The sequence below is a fragment of the Danio rerio genome, chromosome 18 (assembly GCF_052040795.2).
Source record: "Danio rerio strain M-AB ecotype USA chromosome 18, GRCz13ab, whole genome shotgun sequence".
In the NCBI taxonomy this organism is placed as follows: domain Eukaryota; kingdom Metazoa; phylum Chordata; class Actinopteri; order Cypriniformes; family Danionidae; genus Danio; species Danio rerio.
This window is the reverse complement of record NC_141038.1, coordinates 3,517,501-3,537,500: the sequence shown is the minus strand read 5'-3', so window position 1 is coordinate 3,537,500 and position 20,000 is coordinate 3,517,501. Positions and strand designations below refer to the sequence as shown.

Here is a 20,000-nt window from a genome sequence, read left to right as displayed (position 1 = left end):
TGTGTATGTGTGTTTTTGTGCGTGCATGTGGACATGTGCCTGCTTGTCTTTGTGTGTGTGCTTGCGCGGGTGTGTCTTTGTAAATGTGTGTGTGTGTGTGTGTGGTTGTGTGCTTGAGTCTGGTTATGTGTGTGCATGAATGTGTGTGTGTGTGTGTGTAGGAGTGAGTGTAAGTCTGTGTGCGTGGATGTGTGTATGCTTGCGTGTCTGTGTTCGTGTGTCTGTGTGTGTGCTCACACGGGTGTGTTTTTGTATATGTGTGCGCGCATGGGTGTGTGCTTGAGTTTGGTTTTGTGTGTACATGAATGTGTGTATATATGTGTGTGTGTGTGTTTGCATGCATGCATTCTTATGCCTGCATGTCTGTGTGTTTGCATCTGTGTGCTTGTATGCATGTCAGTGAGTGTGTATGCCTGTGCATATCTGTGTGTGTGTGCATGCATATGGGTGTGTGTGTGTGTGTGTGTGTGCATGTGTATAGGTATGTGTGTGTGGTCTCAGACTGTGTAGCCATAGGGTCTTCTGGTCTTCCATTTATCACTGACACACACACAAACGCGCGCACACACACACAAACAGTAGCTGATAATGTTGGTCTCTGATAGTCCGCAGGCAGAAGAGCAGGAATGTGTGTGGAATGTCATGTGTGTGTGTTTTCTGGGGACCAGATCTGGTGTTAATTGTTTGCAGTGGTATGTCTTCAGGTTAATGAAAGTAGTGGGGATGAATTTAATATTTGGTAATGAGCTTTCAGATATAAATAAATAAGCCGCCACTGATGGCATTTATACTTATTAAAGGTCTTGTTCTCGTTATGCGCTGATGATGTCACTGTCTTCCTAACAAAGACAGAGACTGTTTTGGGGCTCTGTGTGAATCAAAACACCTGTGTGTGTTTATAGCCACTTAATGAGAATTTCCTAGCCTGATCTACACTTGTAGATTGTATATTTGTTGATTTATAATCCAACCGAACTGCTTCTTGTGTGTTGAGCACTGTATACTAGGCTTGGGCAGTATCCAAATTTGGATTTGAACCGTCAAACCTCCTCCCTATTTTAACCCGGTATCCGGTATTACCGTGCATAAAAAAAAAAAAAAATTATGACGTAAGACTCAGACAGCGTCAAACTGTTGGTTTGTGCCTAAACCATTCAGAAACTGAATACCGTATATGCGAGCTTAGGTTTGCGGTCACCTGTTTGTCTTGTTCATATTAGAAATCTGCACAGGACGCTCTCATTCACACACACAAACGCGCACACATGCACGCACACATACAGAGAGAGACAGCACAACGTTACCTACTGCACCACGCGCTCTCTCTCTCTCTTATTCACACACACACACACACACACACACACACACACACACACACACACACATAGAGAGAGCACCAAGCGACACACAGCATCACACTCTCTCATACACACACACACACACAGAGAGAGAGCACCAAGTGACACAAAGCATTACGCTCTCTCTCATTCACACACACACACACACAGAGAGAGAGAGCACCAAGCGACACACAGCATCACACTCTCTCATTCACACACACACACACACACACACACACACACACACACACACACACACACACACACACACACACACACAGAGAGAGCACCAAGTGACACACAGCATTACGCTCTCTCTCATTCACACACACACACACTTTGCTCCTGAAAGCAAAGAAGGTCAGGCTGCTCCAGGATTGGCCAACCCAGTCACCAGACATGAACATTATTGAGCATGTCTGGGGTAAGATTGAGGAGGCATTGAAGATAAACACAAAGAGTCTTGATGAACTCTGGGAGTCCTGCAGGAACGCTTTCTCTGCCATTCCAGATGACTTTATTAATCAGTGATTTGAGTCATGTCAGAGATGTATGGATGCAGTCCTCCAAGCTCATGATGGAGCCACACACAATATTCATTCATGACTTTATATTCTATACTGGACATTATTTCTGTTCAGTGATGAGATTTTTGTCTAAGCAAAGTCAGACCTTACTGTCCTAATGAAATCATTCAAAATCAAGGCATGATCGAATTTTATTGTGGTAAAATAAGCGTAATTTAGAGGCCTTTCCCTTTCATATAAGCCACTTCTGATACCAAATGATCAACTAGAAGTCAAGTTATTACTTGTTGTTTGTAAAACTTGGATAAGCGACAAGACTTTTGTCAGGTAGTGTAGACAATGGGATTAAATATTTCAATTTTACCTTCATTTTCAGCTTTAACACGCACCAATACATACTGTAAATACTGTACTGTACATAGAAAAATGCTACTGTGTACATTAGATTGAGATTTTTAGGTAAGCAGCACATGCACAAGAGCAATGCAAAAGTAAATATACAGTAAAGAGTCTTAGCAAGTGTGATAGGAAGATGTGCGAATAAGGGGATATGAAAACTGAAAGCATTACTTATGTAAACATGTGTGTATCATGTATGAAAATTAAATATTTATTCTGCATCAAGTGCTTCTGATGAAATTATTAATGAAGAAGATGATCAAATGCGAATTAAAAGTGTACTAGTAATGCATTGCATTGTGGGATAGTGCAACCACTGTAGTACCCCATGCATTCATGGATGTGGGAGACATGAGCAGTTATGATGGACCATCCCCTCGTCCCATCCCATGTTATTTTCCGGTGCTGTAAATCACCCGGCTGCTTTTTAGCCGGGTAATGTTTCATAGCGTAGAGCATGATTATGGTATTAATAGACTCTAAATCTGCCTCCATCCCCAGGGTTGGCAGTATACTTTACGGCATTGACAGCATGCCAGATTTACGTCGCAAGAGGACCATGCCTATTGTCCGAGACCTGGTGAGTAATCACACCCGGCACGGTTATGTTTGACTGATGGAGCTTTAGAAGACTGTATTAGCCAATCACACACGCATTCGCTCACTAGTCCAAATTTACAGTCCAGGGCACATGCAAGATGGAGGCGCACACGTGTTTATGTTTTGATGCTATTTTGAGGCTTTTACGCTCCACCAGAGTAAAAGTAGGTCACTCTCCTGGTGTTCTCCACAATAGTGCAGCTCATCTGTCTTGTCTTTAAATGCGCAGCGCACTCATATATTAATAATGCGCCGCTGTTTAATTCATGAGATTCTAGACGGCCACTGATTGATCCGCAGCTCATCTCTGTAGTAGAATGTCCAATGTTTCTATTCACATTTGTTAACATTTCTTTTTGTTTTTCTTGTTTATTTTTGAACTCTTGTAAAGTCTATCTACGTGTCTTTGTCTTCATTTCTTCTTGAGTTTCTTAATGATGAGTTCTGTGATTCTGAAGGACAAATGTTGATGCTCTATCTGTCCATATTTTGCATGAAATTAAAAACCAACCCTGTTTTGGTAAGTACGGGCCATCGTTCAGTTTGTTATTTTGTTTTTTTTTGGTTTTTGGCGTGTCCTGTGGTCCATTCCCACTTGGGCCCATATTTGTGTATGGGCGATATTTTTCAGTGAGTTGTCAGATTTCTCTCTCCCCCAAAAAATCTTGTTTAAAAGTCACTCAATCCATGCACTGGAAAACTGAAATGTTGACAACTCTACCCAAAAATATATCCGAGGACTTCATTGACTTCTGATTTAATGTGTGCCTTTTTAAATCCATGTAAAAGTGACGTGCGCCAGTGAGCCTTTTACAGCGTGGATGAAGTCAGTGCTGTACCGGGTCTGATCTGGTCTATCCCATCATGCCTCTGTCCTCTGTTTTTGTCCCCTTGTTGGCTGTGTGATTGCTTCAGGGCAACGACAGTCGGTCACGTGACAATTCAGACATGCTAAAATCGAAACTCAAGCCCACAATTCCATTGCCTGCAGCAATTCTCAGCAATGGACCTTATGCACGGGGACTTTTTAAGGTTTGAATAAGCCCACCCGGGCGCTTCCGGTGAACTGTCGTACTATTATAAACTCACCACGTTTAAGATCTAGTTTGTTAAAAATCGGTGATCTAGACCACATGTATCAAATACAGTTCCTGGAGGGCCACAGCTCTGCACATTTACTTCCAATTCTAATTAAGTACTAAAAATAATCCATTACCAATGTATTTGAATGATTATTATTAATAAAAAATATTTTTAGATATAACTATAATATCTTGGCGTTTTGTTCATAAGTGAGGGAAGGATTGAACTTGAGATTGACGGGCGGATTGGTGCAGCCGCACCGATGTATCGGTCTGTTGTGGTGAAGAAGGAGCTGAGCCGAAAGGCAAAGCTCTCAATTTATCAGTCAATCTACATTCCTACTCTCACCTATGGTCATGACCAAAAGGACAAGATCTTGGATACAATCGGCCGAAATAAGTTTCCTTCGCATGGTGGCAGGGCGCACCTTTATGTTGCGTTCACATCAGATGCGGGAGAAGCGTCAACCGCAAGTGATTTACATATTAAGTCAATGCAAAGATACGAATAGACAACCTGTGGCAGGAATGGCGCAGCGCGAACTAAGCGTTTTAAGCATTTAACGCGCTTAACGTGGAAGTCGCGCAAATCGCTTGAGTTTGACAATCTGAACTTCAGCGCAGTTCTTTACAAAGCTCTGTATAAATACCACAAAACAACTTAAATGTGTCAGTTTGCTCAGTAGCTCGTCCTGTACAGTGTCGTATTTCGGATGCGGAGCGGACTGAGTTTGAGTTTGTCGAAGGATGGTTCCAGAAACAAGGTTTAAAAAAAGCTATGTAAAATCGTGGTAAAACTATGCAGCCGTGATGCACTTTTCTCTTCTCGTTTGCTTTTGAAAACACTATCGGTTGGGTTTAGGGTATTTGAAGTCAAAATAATTTACCGTGATTTTTATTTTTTTTTTTCCCTTTTTCAAATATTTCCCAAATGATGTTTAACAGAGCAAGGAAATTTTCACAGTATTTGCTATAATATTTTTTTCTTCTGGAAAAATTGTTTATTTCGCCTAGAATAAAAACAGTTAAACATTTTTTAAAAACCATTTTAAGGTCAATATTCCAAAACGAAGATACCATAGTTGGGTGAAATCTGTCTATTTATTGTAAGCTTGAATCATTCTGATTGGATTATTGTTAATTACGGATGAGAGGCCAGCCGCCATCGATCATATTATGTGTTCCTCTCGAAATTAGTAATAATGAGTTATTAAACCTTTAGAAATGTGTTGAAAAATTCTTCTTTCCGTTAAATAGAAATTGATGAAAAAAATAATCAGGAAGGCTAATAATTCTGACTTCACGGTATGCATGGCAAGCCTCACTCGAAGCAGACACGTATTAGTAGGATGTATAATTATCACATAAGAGAAAACATAACCCCAATATAAGTATTTGAGATTTGCAGAAATGTAGACCGCGCCCTCTAGTGGAAGCTTCAGTAAACAACGCAAAAAAACACAGCCCTGTGAGACTGGATTGATATTAGCGCTACTGTCAAAGAATTTCCTTATGTAACTGGAAACAGTCCTTTCACCGGAAGTTTATCGGTGGCTAAAGAAAACACTTCCGTGCATATAGCCCATTCAAGTGCATGTTGAGACTTACATCAACACCTGGCGTTCATGTATAGGCCAAATCTACCCTGTTTTCCTATTTGCACCCCTGCTTAAAGGGGCCACTCGCAGCCCGCTTGGTCTTTACCACCATCAGGTTGAGGGTCCGATGGTAAAGACGAGTCCAGTACGGTCCGCTGTCTGTGCCTGCCGAACTAAATATGGCTAATCGTGGCTTTTTTGACTTTTGACCGGCTCTGTAGTGTCCCATTTCCCCGTCATTGACTTTCTTTCTCTGGTTTTCTCTGTCCTGAACTCTTTTGGATGGTGTTGTTTCTTTTGAGCTGGCTTTGACACATGCCGTCTGCTCTTGTCTGTTTGTAGCAGTAATGGCAGCAGTACTCGCAGGCAGTAGGAGTATGTCAGGGTTTCTTTAGCGAACAATTGCACAGCAAATGCATGAGTGAACTGTAAAAAAAAAAAAAAAAAAAAAGTAAAAGAAATCTACTGCATGTCAGAGGCAAGTTATTTAAGGATTGAGCCTCACCTCTGCAGCTTTCACTCTGCTCTTTATAGACAGACAGTCGATCTGATTTTCTGCATGACGGCAGGTATGATGTAGAGACTGTAAATGACAGCTCGCCTTCGCTACATGTCTAATTTCGTGTTCTGTCTGCTTCTCCCCCCGCATCTGGACGCTCTAGGCTTTGGTAAGTCTCCTGCATTTTTAATGAGTGCCTCAAGTCTGAATCCACTGTTACCTTCAGCATAGATGTGTCTGTATCTTTAGAGAGTATGCCACAATCCTGTGTGTGTGTGTGTGTGTGTGTGTGTGTGTTTGTGTGTGTGTGTGTGTGTTTGAGAGTGTGTGTGTTTGAGAGTGTGTGTGTGTGTGTGTGTTTGAGAGTGTGAGTGTGTGTGTTTGAGAGAGTGTGTGTTTGAGAGATTGTGTGTTTGAGAGTGTGTGTGTGTGGTTAGATGGTTGGTTGTCAGAATAAAAATATGACATTATTATAGTCGCTAAATATGCTTAAAGTTGACATATATTTGTTCTAGCTGGTTAGACATGATGTCATGGTGCTGTTAAAGCTTGTTTGTAACTAATTTCATTAGGAAAAGCGGTTTAAGATGCTTCTTGAGCAGTCTTAGAGTAAAAAAAAAATCCTCTTTTAATGTACATGTAGATTACGCTTAGTGTTAGATGTCCATCCATCCATCCATCCATCCATCCATCCAATGGCCATATCAATCCATCCATTCATCCATCCATCCGTTTGTCCATCCATCCATCCATCCATCCGTCCATTTATTCAATGGCCATTTCAATTAATCTGTTCGTTCGTCCATCCATCCACCCATCCATCCATCCAATGGCCATTTTAATCCATCCATGCGTTTGTCCATACATCCATCCATCCATCCATCCGTCCATTCATTTAATGGCCATTTTAATCCATCCGTTCGTCCGTCCATCCATCCAACAGCCATTTTAATCCATCCGTCTGTCCATTTATCCATCCATCCAATGACCATTTCAATCCATCCATCCATCTGTCTGTCCATTTATCCATCCATCCAATAGCCATTTCAATCCATCCATCTATCCATCCATCCAATGGCCATTTTAATCCATCCGTTCGTCCGTCCATCCATCCAACAGCCATTTTAATCCATCCGTCTGTCCATTTATCCATCCATCCAATGACCATTTCAATCCATCCATCCATCTGTCTGTCCATTTATCCATCCATCCAATAGCCATTTCAATCCATCCATCTATCCATCCATCCAATGGCCATTTCAATTCATCCGTTCGTTCTTCCGTCCATCTATCCATCCAATGGCCATTTCAATCCATCCATCCGTTTGTCCATTCATTCAATGGCCATTTCAATCCATCCATTTGTCCGTGCATCCATCCATCCATCCATCCATCCGTCCATTCATTTAATGGCCATTTCATTCCATCCGTTCGTCCGTCCATCCATCCATCCATCCATCTATCCATCCATCTGTCTGTCCATTTATCCATCCATCCAATGGCCATTTCAATCCATCTATCCATCCATCCAATGGCCATTTCAATTCATCCGTTCGTTCTTCCGTCCATCTGTTTGTCCGTACATCCATCCATACATTCATCCATTCATTCAATGGCCATTTCAATCCATCCATCCATTTGTTCGTGCATCCATTCATTTAATGGCCATTTCATTCCATCCGTTCGTCCGTCCATCCATCCATCCATCCATCCATCCAATGGTCATTTCAATCCATCCGTCCATTTATCCATCCATCCAATGGCCATTTCAATCCATCCATTCGTCTGTCTGTCCATTTATCCATCCATCCAATGGCCATTTCACTCTATCTATTCCTCCATCCATCCATCCATCCACCCAATGGCCATTTCAATCCAATCGTCAGTTCATTCATTCATCCATTTAATGGCCAATAGCCATCCATCCATTCATCCATCCATCCGTCCGACCATTCGTTCATCCAATGACCATTTCAATCCGTCCGTCCGTCCGTCCATCCATCCATCCATCCGTCCAATGACCCTTTCAATTCATCGATCAATCCATTCGTTCGTTCGTCTATCCATCCATCCATCCAATGGCATATCCATCCATCCATCCATCCATCCATCCATCCATCCATCCATCCATCCATCCATCCATCCATCCATCCATCCATCCATCCATCCATCCATCCAATGGCATTTCAATCTAACCATCCATTCGTCCAATTTATAATATTACTAATGAACTATTGTACTAATTGTACACAATCTTATGGTCCACAGGCACATATTTAGGAATACTTAAAAATACATTGTGTTGAAAATTTACTAAATATCTTCCTCTTAATAAAACTTAATTGAGTAATATGCATGGCTAAGAACTTAATTTTTACATTTTTAAAGTATATATCAATAAAAATCATTTATTTCTTTATTTTATTTTATTATATCTTTAATTATTCATTTATTCCCACATTTCCCCAAACAAAAATACAGATACTTTTTAAGGCAGCATCATATGTATAATTTTTCTGAGAAGTCATGACAGAATGTGCCGGCTCTTTCAACTACTAGTGAAAACGTTTCAGCCTCATGTGAGAGGAGATGGCAGCTCTGAAATGAATGCAGCCTTTTAAGAAACCTTATTTTGAACAAAGTCTAAGACAGCATTGCATGTATTCTTTCAAAGAGAATTAAATCGCAGGAATACATAGAAGCAAGCACGTATAGAAACTGTTGAAATATTGTTTTATGAACACTAGACTATTTTTAGCACAATGTTACACCTGCAAAAATGCTTTTCTTAACTAGAATATCTACTAAATATCTACTAAAATATCTATAAATTCTTAAATCAAGAAGCATTTTGTGGACAAGCAAAACATATTGTCGTGTTTCTAAAATTGAAATATCAAAGTCAGTTTTTTTCTTTAAACAAGCTAAATAATCTGCCAACAGCGTAATCAAGATAAACTCATTTCAAATGGAAAACCAGATTATTTTTCTTACCACATTGGCAGATTATTTTACCCATTTTATGGAGAAAGTCTCAATTTTGACTCATTATTTCCAAAAACAAGGCAATATTTTTTTTGCTTGTCTTTATTTAAGAATTTGGAGATATTTGGACCATTTTCAGCATTTTTTTTGCAGTGTGTATGATTTTTCTTTGCACTCGTCAATTGTACATGAAGGCAAAAGGCTCTCAGTCTGTCTGTTATTTAGAAAGCAGTTGTCATCTACGGAAATATTTTAAAATCAGAATCCACCTAATGAAATGAGAGCATATTGCACAGAGCAGAATATCAGCTCCAGATCATCAATTCCACCTAAATTGAAAAGATTTCTGTAGGCTAACAGGTGAATATCTGCTTTTTCCAGCATGACTAATCAAGTTTTATCTTCAGCATTCAGCCTAACATAACAGCTTTTCAGCCTAGCGTTTGAATGTTCTCTGGAGCGTTGTCTTTTGTATTTCTCCCCCGTTTTCACTCATATTTCCCATCATTCTTTCAGACATTGGCTGCTCGAAAGGCAGGCATTGCGTTTGGGCTGGTGAACAGATCGACTCTGAACAACGAGGAGCTGGTGAGTGTTAAACCGACACACACACACACGTTTTCACCATATAGTCCAGCATATAAATCACTCTGTAAGCAGCTAGTCGCAGTCTAATGAGGAGCGATCATGCGGGACTAATGTAACGCTCATGCATAAAACCACAGCTAATACACACATATGCAAACACGCGCGCACGCACGCACACCCAGAGGCAAGAAGAAAGGAACCAGATTAAAAATGACTATTTATAATCTCTAATGATATTCCTGACGATAACCGGGATGTGAAATGAGTGAAGGGTGATGTACAGGCGCAAAATTAATGATGGCAGGAAGATCAAGACGCATATTCAATGAAACATTGACTTGCCTGCTAAAGGCTATCAATTTCAGTATATATTCATTCATTCAATCATTTTCCTTTGGGTCAGTCCCTTATTTGTCACAACGAAGTGAACCACCAACTAGAGGTCGGGACCTGGCCAGATTTCTGCGGCGCGGGAATAAATTTCCGAATAAATCGCGGGAGCGGTCGGTAACGGGTTTAATTTGGGACGGGAGCGAGCTGTCTAGCAATATCGCTCCCGACTCCTGAGCTAGCACGCGTATGTATGTGTGTAAATGAAATAGCGCGATGCTGTGTGTGTGTGTGTGTGTGTGTGTGTGTGTGTGTGTGTGTGTGTGCACGAATAAGAGAGAGAGCTTTGCCTGTGTGTGTGCTTGGTGCTTATGTGTGTGTTAGTGCGCGTGCGAATGACGGAGCGCTTTGTCTGTGTGTGTGCTTGGTGCTGTGTGTGTGTGTTTATACAGACAGCTTGTTATAGACTGTCTGGACTGTATAGTTGGGTGATTCTTGGTTTTGTTCTCTCCCCCGCTCTTTAACGGGATCGGGTGCGGCAGGTTGAAAACCCGGGTGGGGCGGGCAGCGGGACAACAAATGCTTAATATAAGCAGGAGCGGTCGAGTTCGGGCTAAAACCTGGCGGGTGCGGGATTCAAAATTTAGTCCCGCGCAGATCTCTAATTCCAACTTGTGTTTTACGCAGGGGATGCCCTTCTAGCTACAACCCAGTACTGGGAAACACCCATACACACTCATTCACACACACTCACACACTAAGGCCAATTTAGTTTACCCAATTCCTCTATAGTGCATGTGTTTGGACTGTGGGGGAAACCGGAGCACTCTGAGGAAACCCACGCCAACACAAGGAGAACAGGCAATTTCAGCGAATCAACAAGACGAGGCAACACACACAACAAGTGATAAATATACAAAGAAACTGTTAGTGCTCAGAGAACTAAGAACTAGATTTAGGAGGTGGGAGTTTTTTTTTTTTTTTTTTAAAGAGAGAAAATAGTTTCTACAGGTGGTTGTCAAGCCCACTCACCTGTGTGAGGCACATATCTTAAATGCACAATGTATTTTCTGTTTTTTTTTTTTTTTAGAGAGAGATATATGGATTATTAGAAAGTGTCTGCTGGAAATGTGCTAATACAAGTGTAGGTAAAAACGTCAGGGAGATGAAAGAGTGCGTTTTCTACAGGTGGTTTGTTAAGACCACTCACCACTGTGAGGCACACTGACAATTGCATATTCATTCATTCATTCATTCATTTTCTTTTGGCTTGGTCATTTTATTAATCAGGGGTCGCCACAGGGGAATGAACTGCCAACGTATCCAGCATATGTTTTACATAGCAGATGCCGTTCCAGCTGCAACCCAGCACTGGGAAACACTCATGCACTCTCACATTCACACACAGACACTACGGACAATTTTAGCTTATTCAATTCACCTATATTTCATTATTTTATTTAATCACGGGTCACCACAGTGGAATAAATCGCCCACTTATCCAGCATATGTTTTGTTTTTTTGCCCTTACAGCCACAACCCAGCCACAACCCAGTACTGGGAAACACCCATACACACTCACTCACACACACTCACACACTAAGGCCAATTTAGTTTACCCAATTCCTCTATAGTGCATGTGTTTGGACTGTGGGGGAAACCGGAGCACTCTGAGGAAACCCATGCCAACACAAGGAGAACAGGCAATTTCAGCGAATCAACAAGACGAGGCAACACACACAACAAGTGATAAATATACAAAGAAACTGTTAGTGCTCAGAGAACTAAGAACTAGATTTAGGAGGTGGGAGTTTTTTTTTTTTTTAAAGAGAAAAAAGTTTCTACAGGTGGTTTGTCAAGCCCACTCACCTGTGTGAGGCACATATCTTAAATGCACAATGTATTTTCTGTTTTTTTTTTTTTTTAGAGAGAGAGATATGGATTATTAGAAAGTGTCTGCTGGAAATGTGCTAATACAAGTGTAGGTAAAAACGTCAGGGAGATGAAAGAGTGCGTTTTCTACAGGTGGTTTGTTAAGACCACTCACCACTGTGAGGCACACTGACAATTGCATATTCATTCATTCATTCATTCATTCATTTTCTTTTGGCTTAGTCATTTTATTAATCAGGGGTCGCCACAGGGGAATGAACTGCCAACGTATCCAGCATATGTTTTACATAGCAGATGCCGTTCCAGCTGCAACCCAGCACTGGGAAACACTCATGCACTCTCACATTCACACACAGACACTACGGACAATTTTAGCTTATTCAATTCACCTATATTTCATTATTTTATTTAATCAGGGGTCACTACAGTGGAATAAATCGCCAACTTATCCAGCATATGTTTTGTTTTTTTGCCCTTACAGCCACAACCAAAAACTTGGAAACATCCATACACTCTTGCATTCACACACATACACTACGGTCAATTTAGTTTACCCAATTCCCCTATAGCGCATGTGTGTGGAATGTGGGGGAAATCAGAGCACCCGGAGGAAACCCACACCAACACGGGGAGAACATGCAAACTCCACACAGAAATGCCAACTGAGGCAGCCGAGGCTCGAACCAGCAACCTTCTTGCTGTGAGATGACAGTGGTAACCACTGTACCACCGTTTAAAATTAGATTAATTTAAAACCATTATACATTTTCAGGATTTGATGAATAGAATGCTTAAGAGGACAGCATTTATCACTGTTGAAGAGGATGTCGCCACCGTATATCTGTGTTTAAAACATTCATGCGGTTTTCTGATTATTTGGCTGTTGATCGATGGTTCTAGTTTAAATTGTGCTCTTGTACTTTAGTTCAGCAGAGGGGCCGAAACCCTGAGAGAGGAAAGAACGTCTTAATCAATAGAAGAAGAATTACTCCTCCTTTTTTCCCCCAGACCTTCTTCCCTCCCATTAATTGATTGTCTGAATAAACGACCTGGAATGACACCGGCTGATGGGATATTTAACTCAGAAGCGTACCTGACATGGCTTGTATTTTGGCTATACTAAATACTCATTTTAAGCGGTGGCTCAGTGGTTCGCATTGTTGCCTCACAGCAAAAAGGTCACTGGTTCTAGTCCAGGCTGGGTCAGTTGGCATTTCTGTGTGGAGTTTGCATGTTCTCCCTGTGTTTGCGTAGGTTTCCTCCGAGTGCTCCGGTTTCCCCCACAGTCCATGCACATGTGCTATAGGGGAATTGAATAAACTAAATTAGCCTCAGTGTAATAAATAAAATAGTGAACACAAAAAACCCATCATCTAGATATTGTGTCATTCGCAATCAGGAGTATTCAGTTTATTCAGTCAATTTACGGTTTAAAAAAATGATTAAGAAATAATGCACTGTGAAAAAAGCATATGACAAAAAGTCACGACAGCAAGTCTTTATATGTTAATTGAACTTATTTTAATAAGTTAATTAGGTTTCCACCAGTTTTTCAACTTATGAAAAAGTTTAACATATTTAAGATGGTTTGATTGATATATTTGAGATGACTAGAAAAGTTAATTTGATTTAACTTAATTTAAAACAGCAGTATTTTTTTACAGTGTGAATAGATTTAATAACAAAAATATTATATATATATATATATATATACAGAGAGAGAGAGAGCAGCACGGTGGATCAGTGGTTAGCACTGTTGCCTTACAGCAAGAAGGTCATGGGTTCAAGTCCTGGAATGTGTTTGTGAATGAGTGTGTATGGCTGTTTTCCAGTACTGGGTTGCAACTGGAAGAATATCCGCTGCTTAAAACATATGCCAGTGCTATCTATCTATCTATCTATCTATCTATCTATCTATCTATCTATCTATCTATCTATCTATCTATCTATCTATCTATCTATCTATCTATCTATCTATCTATCTATCTATCTATCTATCTATCTATCTATCTATCTATCTATCTATCTATCTATCATCTCTTGTCGGCTTAGTCCCTTTATTAATCCGAGGTCGCCACAGCGGAATGAACCGCCAACTTATCCAGCTAGTTTTTTACACAGCGGATGCCTTTCCAGCCGCAACCCATCTCTGGGAAACATCCACACACACACACTCATACACTACAGACAATTTAACCTACCCAATTCACCTGTACTGCATGTCTTTGGACTGTGGGGGAAACCGGAGCACCCGGAGGAAACCCACGTGACAGCAGTACCTACTGCGCCACTGCCTCGCCATCTATCTATCTTCTGTATTTTTTTATTATTACTAGTGTGCAGCACACCTGTAAAGAGTTAAAGGAATAGTTCACCCCAAAAATAAATTTAATTCATTATTTACTCTCCCTCAAGCGGTTCCAAACCTTTTACGTTTTTCTTTCTTTTCTTGAACACTTAAGAAGATCATTTATAAAATGCTGAAAACCGGTAACCATTGACTTCCATAGTAGGAAAATAAATGCTGTAGAAGTCAATGATGGCCTTAAAAATATTTTTTGCTATGATTATATTAGCATAATATATACCACAATGAAATTGAGTCTCTGCTTAAAAAAAAAAATAATAATAATAAAATAAAATAAAATAAGGGCGACGCAGAGGCGCAATAGGTAGTGCTGTCGCCTCACAGCAAGAAGGTCGCTGGGTCGCTGGTTCGAGGCTCGGCTTAGTTGCCGTTTCTGTGTGGAGTTTGCATGTTCTCCCTGCATTCACGTGGGTTTCCTCCGGGTGCTCCGGTTTCCCCCACAGTCCAAAGACATGCGGTACAGGTAAATTGGGTAGGCTAAATTGTCCGTAGTGTATGAGTGTGTGTGTGAATGTGTGTGTGGATGTTTCCCATGGATGGGTTGCGGCTGTAAGGGCATCCGCTGCATAAAAACGTGCTGGATAAGTTGGCGGTATGACTAAGCCGACAAGAAAATGAATGAATAAATAAAATAAAATTAAATAAATTGAACACTAAAGAAGAGATTTTGAAAAATGCTGAAAATTGGTAACCACTGACTTCCATAGTAGGAAAAACGAATGCTATAGCAGTCAATAGTTACAGGTTTTTAACATTCTTCAAAATATCTTTTGTGTTCAACAGAAGACGTTTCAAACAAGTGAAGGTAGATGACAGGATTTTAGTTTTTGAGTGAACTATCTTTAATCTTGCAATATGTGTTATTGGGAGTTTTAATTATAACATGACGTGGACTGAAGCACAAAGTGGGCATCCTGGGTAAGAAGAAAAAACATTATAGGAAATACTGTGAAAAATTCCTTGCTCTGTTTAACATAATTTGGGAATTAATAAAAAAAAAATCACAGGAGAGCGAATATTTTTGACTTTAACTGTTAGTATATGCAGTTAAGGCCATTGATTTACAGTGGGACTGTCCTGCAGCATTGGGGTAGCGTTGATCTTTGCACATGTGCTTGTGATACAGAACAGTCATTGAAGGCAGTGTTAGCGAGTGATAAATAGACAGGTCAGAGTCGGGCTCCAGCGGGCCGGTCCAGTCAACCTTAATCCAGCACTGTCAGTCCTCTGAAGAATAACAACAGCGCAATCACTCTTTCAGACGGAGCGCTTTCCAAACCGCCCTCGATGGCGCGCAGACACTTCAGAAAAAAATAAGAGGAAGGTCACATATAGAGAGGCGGCCGGCAGATTTCTAAGTAGGCCGAACAGATGTCTTTTCAATGCATTAAATATGGCAAGTAAAAAGATGAGAGAGAAAGAAACATGAAGCGAAAGGGCTGAGGGAGAAATTATAGAAGAGAGACAATCCTTCCCTATAAGAGAGACAATCCCTCTGAGGAAAATGTGCCGAAAACAGCACATGTGTCCATAAAGTTAGATTTATTAGCCTCCCTGTATTATTTTTTCATCAATTTCTCTTTTTTATCAGCACATTTCTAATCATTATAGTTTTAATAACTCATTTCTCATAACTGATTTATTTTATCTTTGCCATGATGACAGTAAATATTTGACTAGATTTTTTCAAGACACTTCTATACAGCTTAAAGAGACATTTAAAATTATGGTAATTAAAGGGAATTCATTGTATAACAGTGGTTTGTTCTGTAGACAATCCAAAACAAATATTGCTTAACCAGTTAAACTCCGGGTCCGTGACGTCATCGACTTCCGCTTTAAGATTTAAAGGGCTAGCATTGCACCAGACCCCCTTGAGTGGTTTCGTTTGAAAGTGTAGAATCTATATTATATGCACATATGCATCACTTGGGTGTTTATTCTACTGTACAAAAGTTATTTACACTTTACAAATTTATTTTCTCTTTGCCATGATGACAGTAAATAATATTTGACTAGATATTCTTCAAGACACTTCTATACAGCTTAAAGTGACATTAAAAGGCTTAACTAGGTTAATTAGGTTAACTAGGCAGGTTAGGGTAATTAGGCAAGTTATTGAATAACGATGGTTTGTTCTGTAGATCATCGGAAAAAAAAAAAACTTGCTCAAAGGGGCTCATAATTTTGACCTTAAAATGGTTCTTAAAAAATGTAAAACTGCTTTTATTCTAGCCGAAATAAAACAAGACTTTTTCCAGAAGAAAAAATATTATCAGACATACTGTGAAAATTTCTTAGCTCTGCTAAACATAATTTGGGAAATATTTAAAAAAGAAAAAAAATCAAAGGTGGTAAGGTTCTGGTTCTGGACCATATGGGGCTTTGCATGAGTATTTGGATATAACTCATTATTATTATTATTATTGTTCGTTTATTAATTTGCTGGAAATTAGAACTGAGTTTCGAAATAGTTTTGAAACAAACCTTTGCGCTTAACCAACAAAATTAATTATGTATAGGCTAATGGCTGTCTGTGCTTACAACACCGTTTCCTTATCCATGAAAGACTGAATGTAGGAGGCTCGTTCTTTATCCTCATGCTGCGGATGCTGTGTTTAACTTTTTTTTCCCGCTAGTGAATCTGTTTTTCTACTTACAAAGTCCACCATGTAAAAAAGAAATGCGCCATGGCGCAACACAACAGACTCTTAAAAGGAATGGGAGATGAGTCTCTAGTTTATTCTCAAAACACACCCTTAATTCATTAAGAATTTAAGATCAACTCTTTTAGACCATGCGCTGTGGCACAGACCATATTTTTCAGTCCTCAAAATAGCAAATATGGATTCGGACACGCCATTAATTGTTTTGCGCCCTGCGCTTTAGACTTTGCACCTAGATTGTTAAAATAAAGCCCAATAAGTCTCTTTTTTGTTAAAATAGAACCCAAATCCCTGTGATTTTGAAGACCACGACAACATGACGAAGCAGTGCGGTTTTCCTGCCCATCGACTTGATTGACAGGCTCCATGTTGCTATAATAATATGCATACACATGTCCACAGAACTTTTTTTGGGGGGGAAATATGATTAAAATAGCTGTTCAGCTCTCTGTGATTAAAAAAAAAAGTTTTATAAGTTTGAAACGTTTGCATGTTTGTAATAAAGACAGCGAATTTACTAAGATTCAGTAATTTGCTTAACCATGGTGTCTGTAAACGCACATATACAGTTGAAGTCAGAATTATTATCTTGTTTAAATATTTCCCAAATTATGTTTAACAGAGCAAGAAAATTTTCACAGTTTGTCTGATAATATTTTGTCTTCTGGAGAAAGTCTTATTGGTTTTATTTCGGCTAAAATAAAAGCAGTTAAATTTTTTTATTCACCATTTTAAGGTCAATGTTAATAACCCTCTTTAAGCTACATATTTGTTTCAATAGTCTACAGAACAAACCACCGTTATAGAATAACTTGCCTAATTACCCTAACCTGCAACCTAATTAACCTAGTTAAACCTTTAAATGTCTCTTTAAGCTGTATAGAAGTGTCTTGAAGAATATCTAGTCAAATATTATTTACTGTCATCATGACAAAGATAAATAAATCAGTTATTAGAAATGAGTTATTAAAACTATTATGCTTAGAAATGTGTTAAAAAATATTTTAAACCGAAATTGGTTTAAATTAAATTAATTAATCACCTACACCTTCAGATATTTAGCATGCCAAATTCTCTCAGATCGTGTCTTTGAGTTCACAGTTACATGAATCCCACCGATTTGCCTGTGATTTCAGGCGTTTGTCTGTGCTTTTGCAAAACCTTGGCGAGTCAAACTTGAGCTAAAATCATGCAGTCTGAACTCAGCATTTCTGTGAGCTATGACATTATGAATCGATGGTTTTGTTGAAGCTGTCAGTCCTCATTATTTCAATTTATTTATAAATCAATCAGTCCTAACAGTCAGAGTCTTAGCGGAAAACTACATCACCCACAATTCTGCAGCTAAATCTCTATAGATCAACAAACAAATCATATAAAAACAAAATGTACACATGCTGATGTTTTCAGTTTCTCTATTTCTCTATTTATTAATATATGCTCCAAAAATGATAGAAACGACACAATGCCTCTGGGGAGAGTGTGCTGAAAACAGCCCGTGTGTCCATATGCTTAAGACGACACTGGAAAAACAAGAACACAAACTGTTATATCACCACAAGTCTTTTCAGTAATGTGACATTATTCAGCCAAGTGCCTCGGAGTTTTCCTCTGAGATCCGCTTTTGATGCTAGTCAGGGTTTTCCTTGCCAAAAACGTTGATAATTTAGTTTTACACGGGCCAGCATTCTTGACGTTTCTGCTGGTGTTTCTTTTATTTAAATAGACTCTTTGCATGTGAAATTAAATTGGACTGCATAACAAAAAATAGATTCATAGATTTTTTTTGTTTGTTTATAATAAGTAATATTTTGTTAACAGCAAGTCATTCCACAGCGCATTGTGTTATTATTATTATTATTATTATTATTATTATTATTAATATTTATTATTATTATTATTATTATTATTATTATTATTATTATTATTATTATTTATTATTATTATTATTATTATTATTATTAATTATTATTATTATTACTATTAATTATTAATAGTGATAATAATAATAATAATAATAATAATAATAATAATAATAATAATAATAATAATTAATAATAATAATTATTATCATTATTGTCAATATTATTATTATTATTATTATTATTATTATTATTATTATTATTATTATTATTGTTGTTGTTATGTTAATAATATTGTTATCATTAATAATAAAAAATGGGGTGGCGCGTTGGCTCAGTGGTAAGCACTGTTGCATGCGCTATAGGTGAAATGGATGAACTAAATTGCCCATAGTGTGTGTGAATGTAAGCGTGTATGGGTGTTCCCCAGAATTGGGTTGCAGCTGGAAGTACTGGGTTGCTGTGTAAAACATATGCTGGAATAGTTGGTGATTCTGTTTTGTTTTTTCACTGTGGCAACCCCTGATAAATAAGGGACTTAGCCAAAGGAAAATGAATGTCCTTTTTCAAGCTCTTGAACGCAGTGTGAGTGTCTGCAGACTCTGTGATAGTGTGTGTTCTCAGTGTTTCCAGCACCTGCCGTGGCCTCCAGCACAGAAACACACATGCAACCAAAGGCGACGCTGCAGTCGGTTTGAATACTGAGATCTCCTGCAGATCCAGACACTTACAGACATTTCATTGGCTGAGCACAGACATGAACAGAAAGCTGCTCTGTTAACAACAAATCAACATTCCGCCATCAAATTTTCTCCAAACTCATGCGCTGTTCTGTCCTGAACACAAAAAGCTGTGGCGGATCTTCATTTCTAGGCTGAAGTAAACGAATATTATGCATGAATTTAATTATATTATCTTTCAATTTCTAAATATGTTTGGTGACTAAAATTTCATTTTAATAAATATATCAGTTTAATAAATCTGTTTTTTTTTTAATATACCAAAATAGATTGTCTATATTCACTGAGAAATGGATTTGGAAATGGAAAGCATTATGTTTTCAAACTTAAAACGCTTTGCCGCATTCAGTTCCCTCAAACAGTTTGTGTTGACTTCTCGGGTTTTCCAGTGTAGTATGTGTTTCAGAGGCTGTGCTTTAATTCCCGTGTTCCTTCATTCTGTCCAGTGTTGACCGCTCTGAATATTCACTCTCTCTCTCTCTCTCTGGCTGATCGCCCAGTGTTTAATTCTCAGCGTAGCTCA

At 39.0% G+C, this 20,000-nt stretch overlaps 1 protein-coding gene across 14 annotated transcripts in view; it reads left to right on the top strand.

Annotated features, from left to right (window-relative positions):
* The window catches only part of unc13c (unc-13 homolog C (C. elegans)), a 328,781-nt gene that overhangs the window by 49,593 nt on the left and 259,188 nt on the right, over positions 1–20,000 (top strand). For 7 of the 14 annotated variants that reach the window (XR_015514076.1, XR_015514075.1, XR_015514077.1 and 4 more), the window contains 2 exon segments: positions 2,768–2,846; positions 9,565–9,618. Coding sequence is in view for 9 of the 14 variants with exons in the window: in NM_001441457.1 (NP_001428386.1) it covers positions 2,768–2,846; positions 9,565–9,618 (133 nt within the window). In the remaining 5 variants the exon portion in view is untranslated. 14 annotated transcript variants of the gene reach the window in all.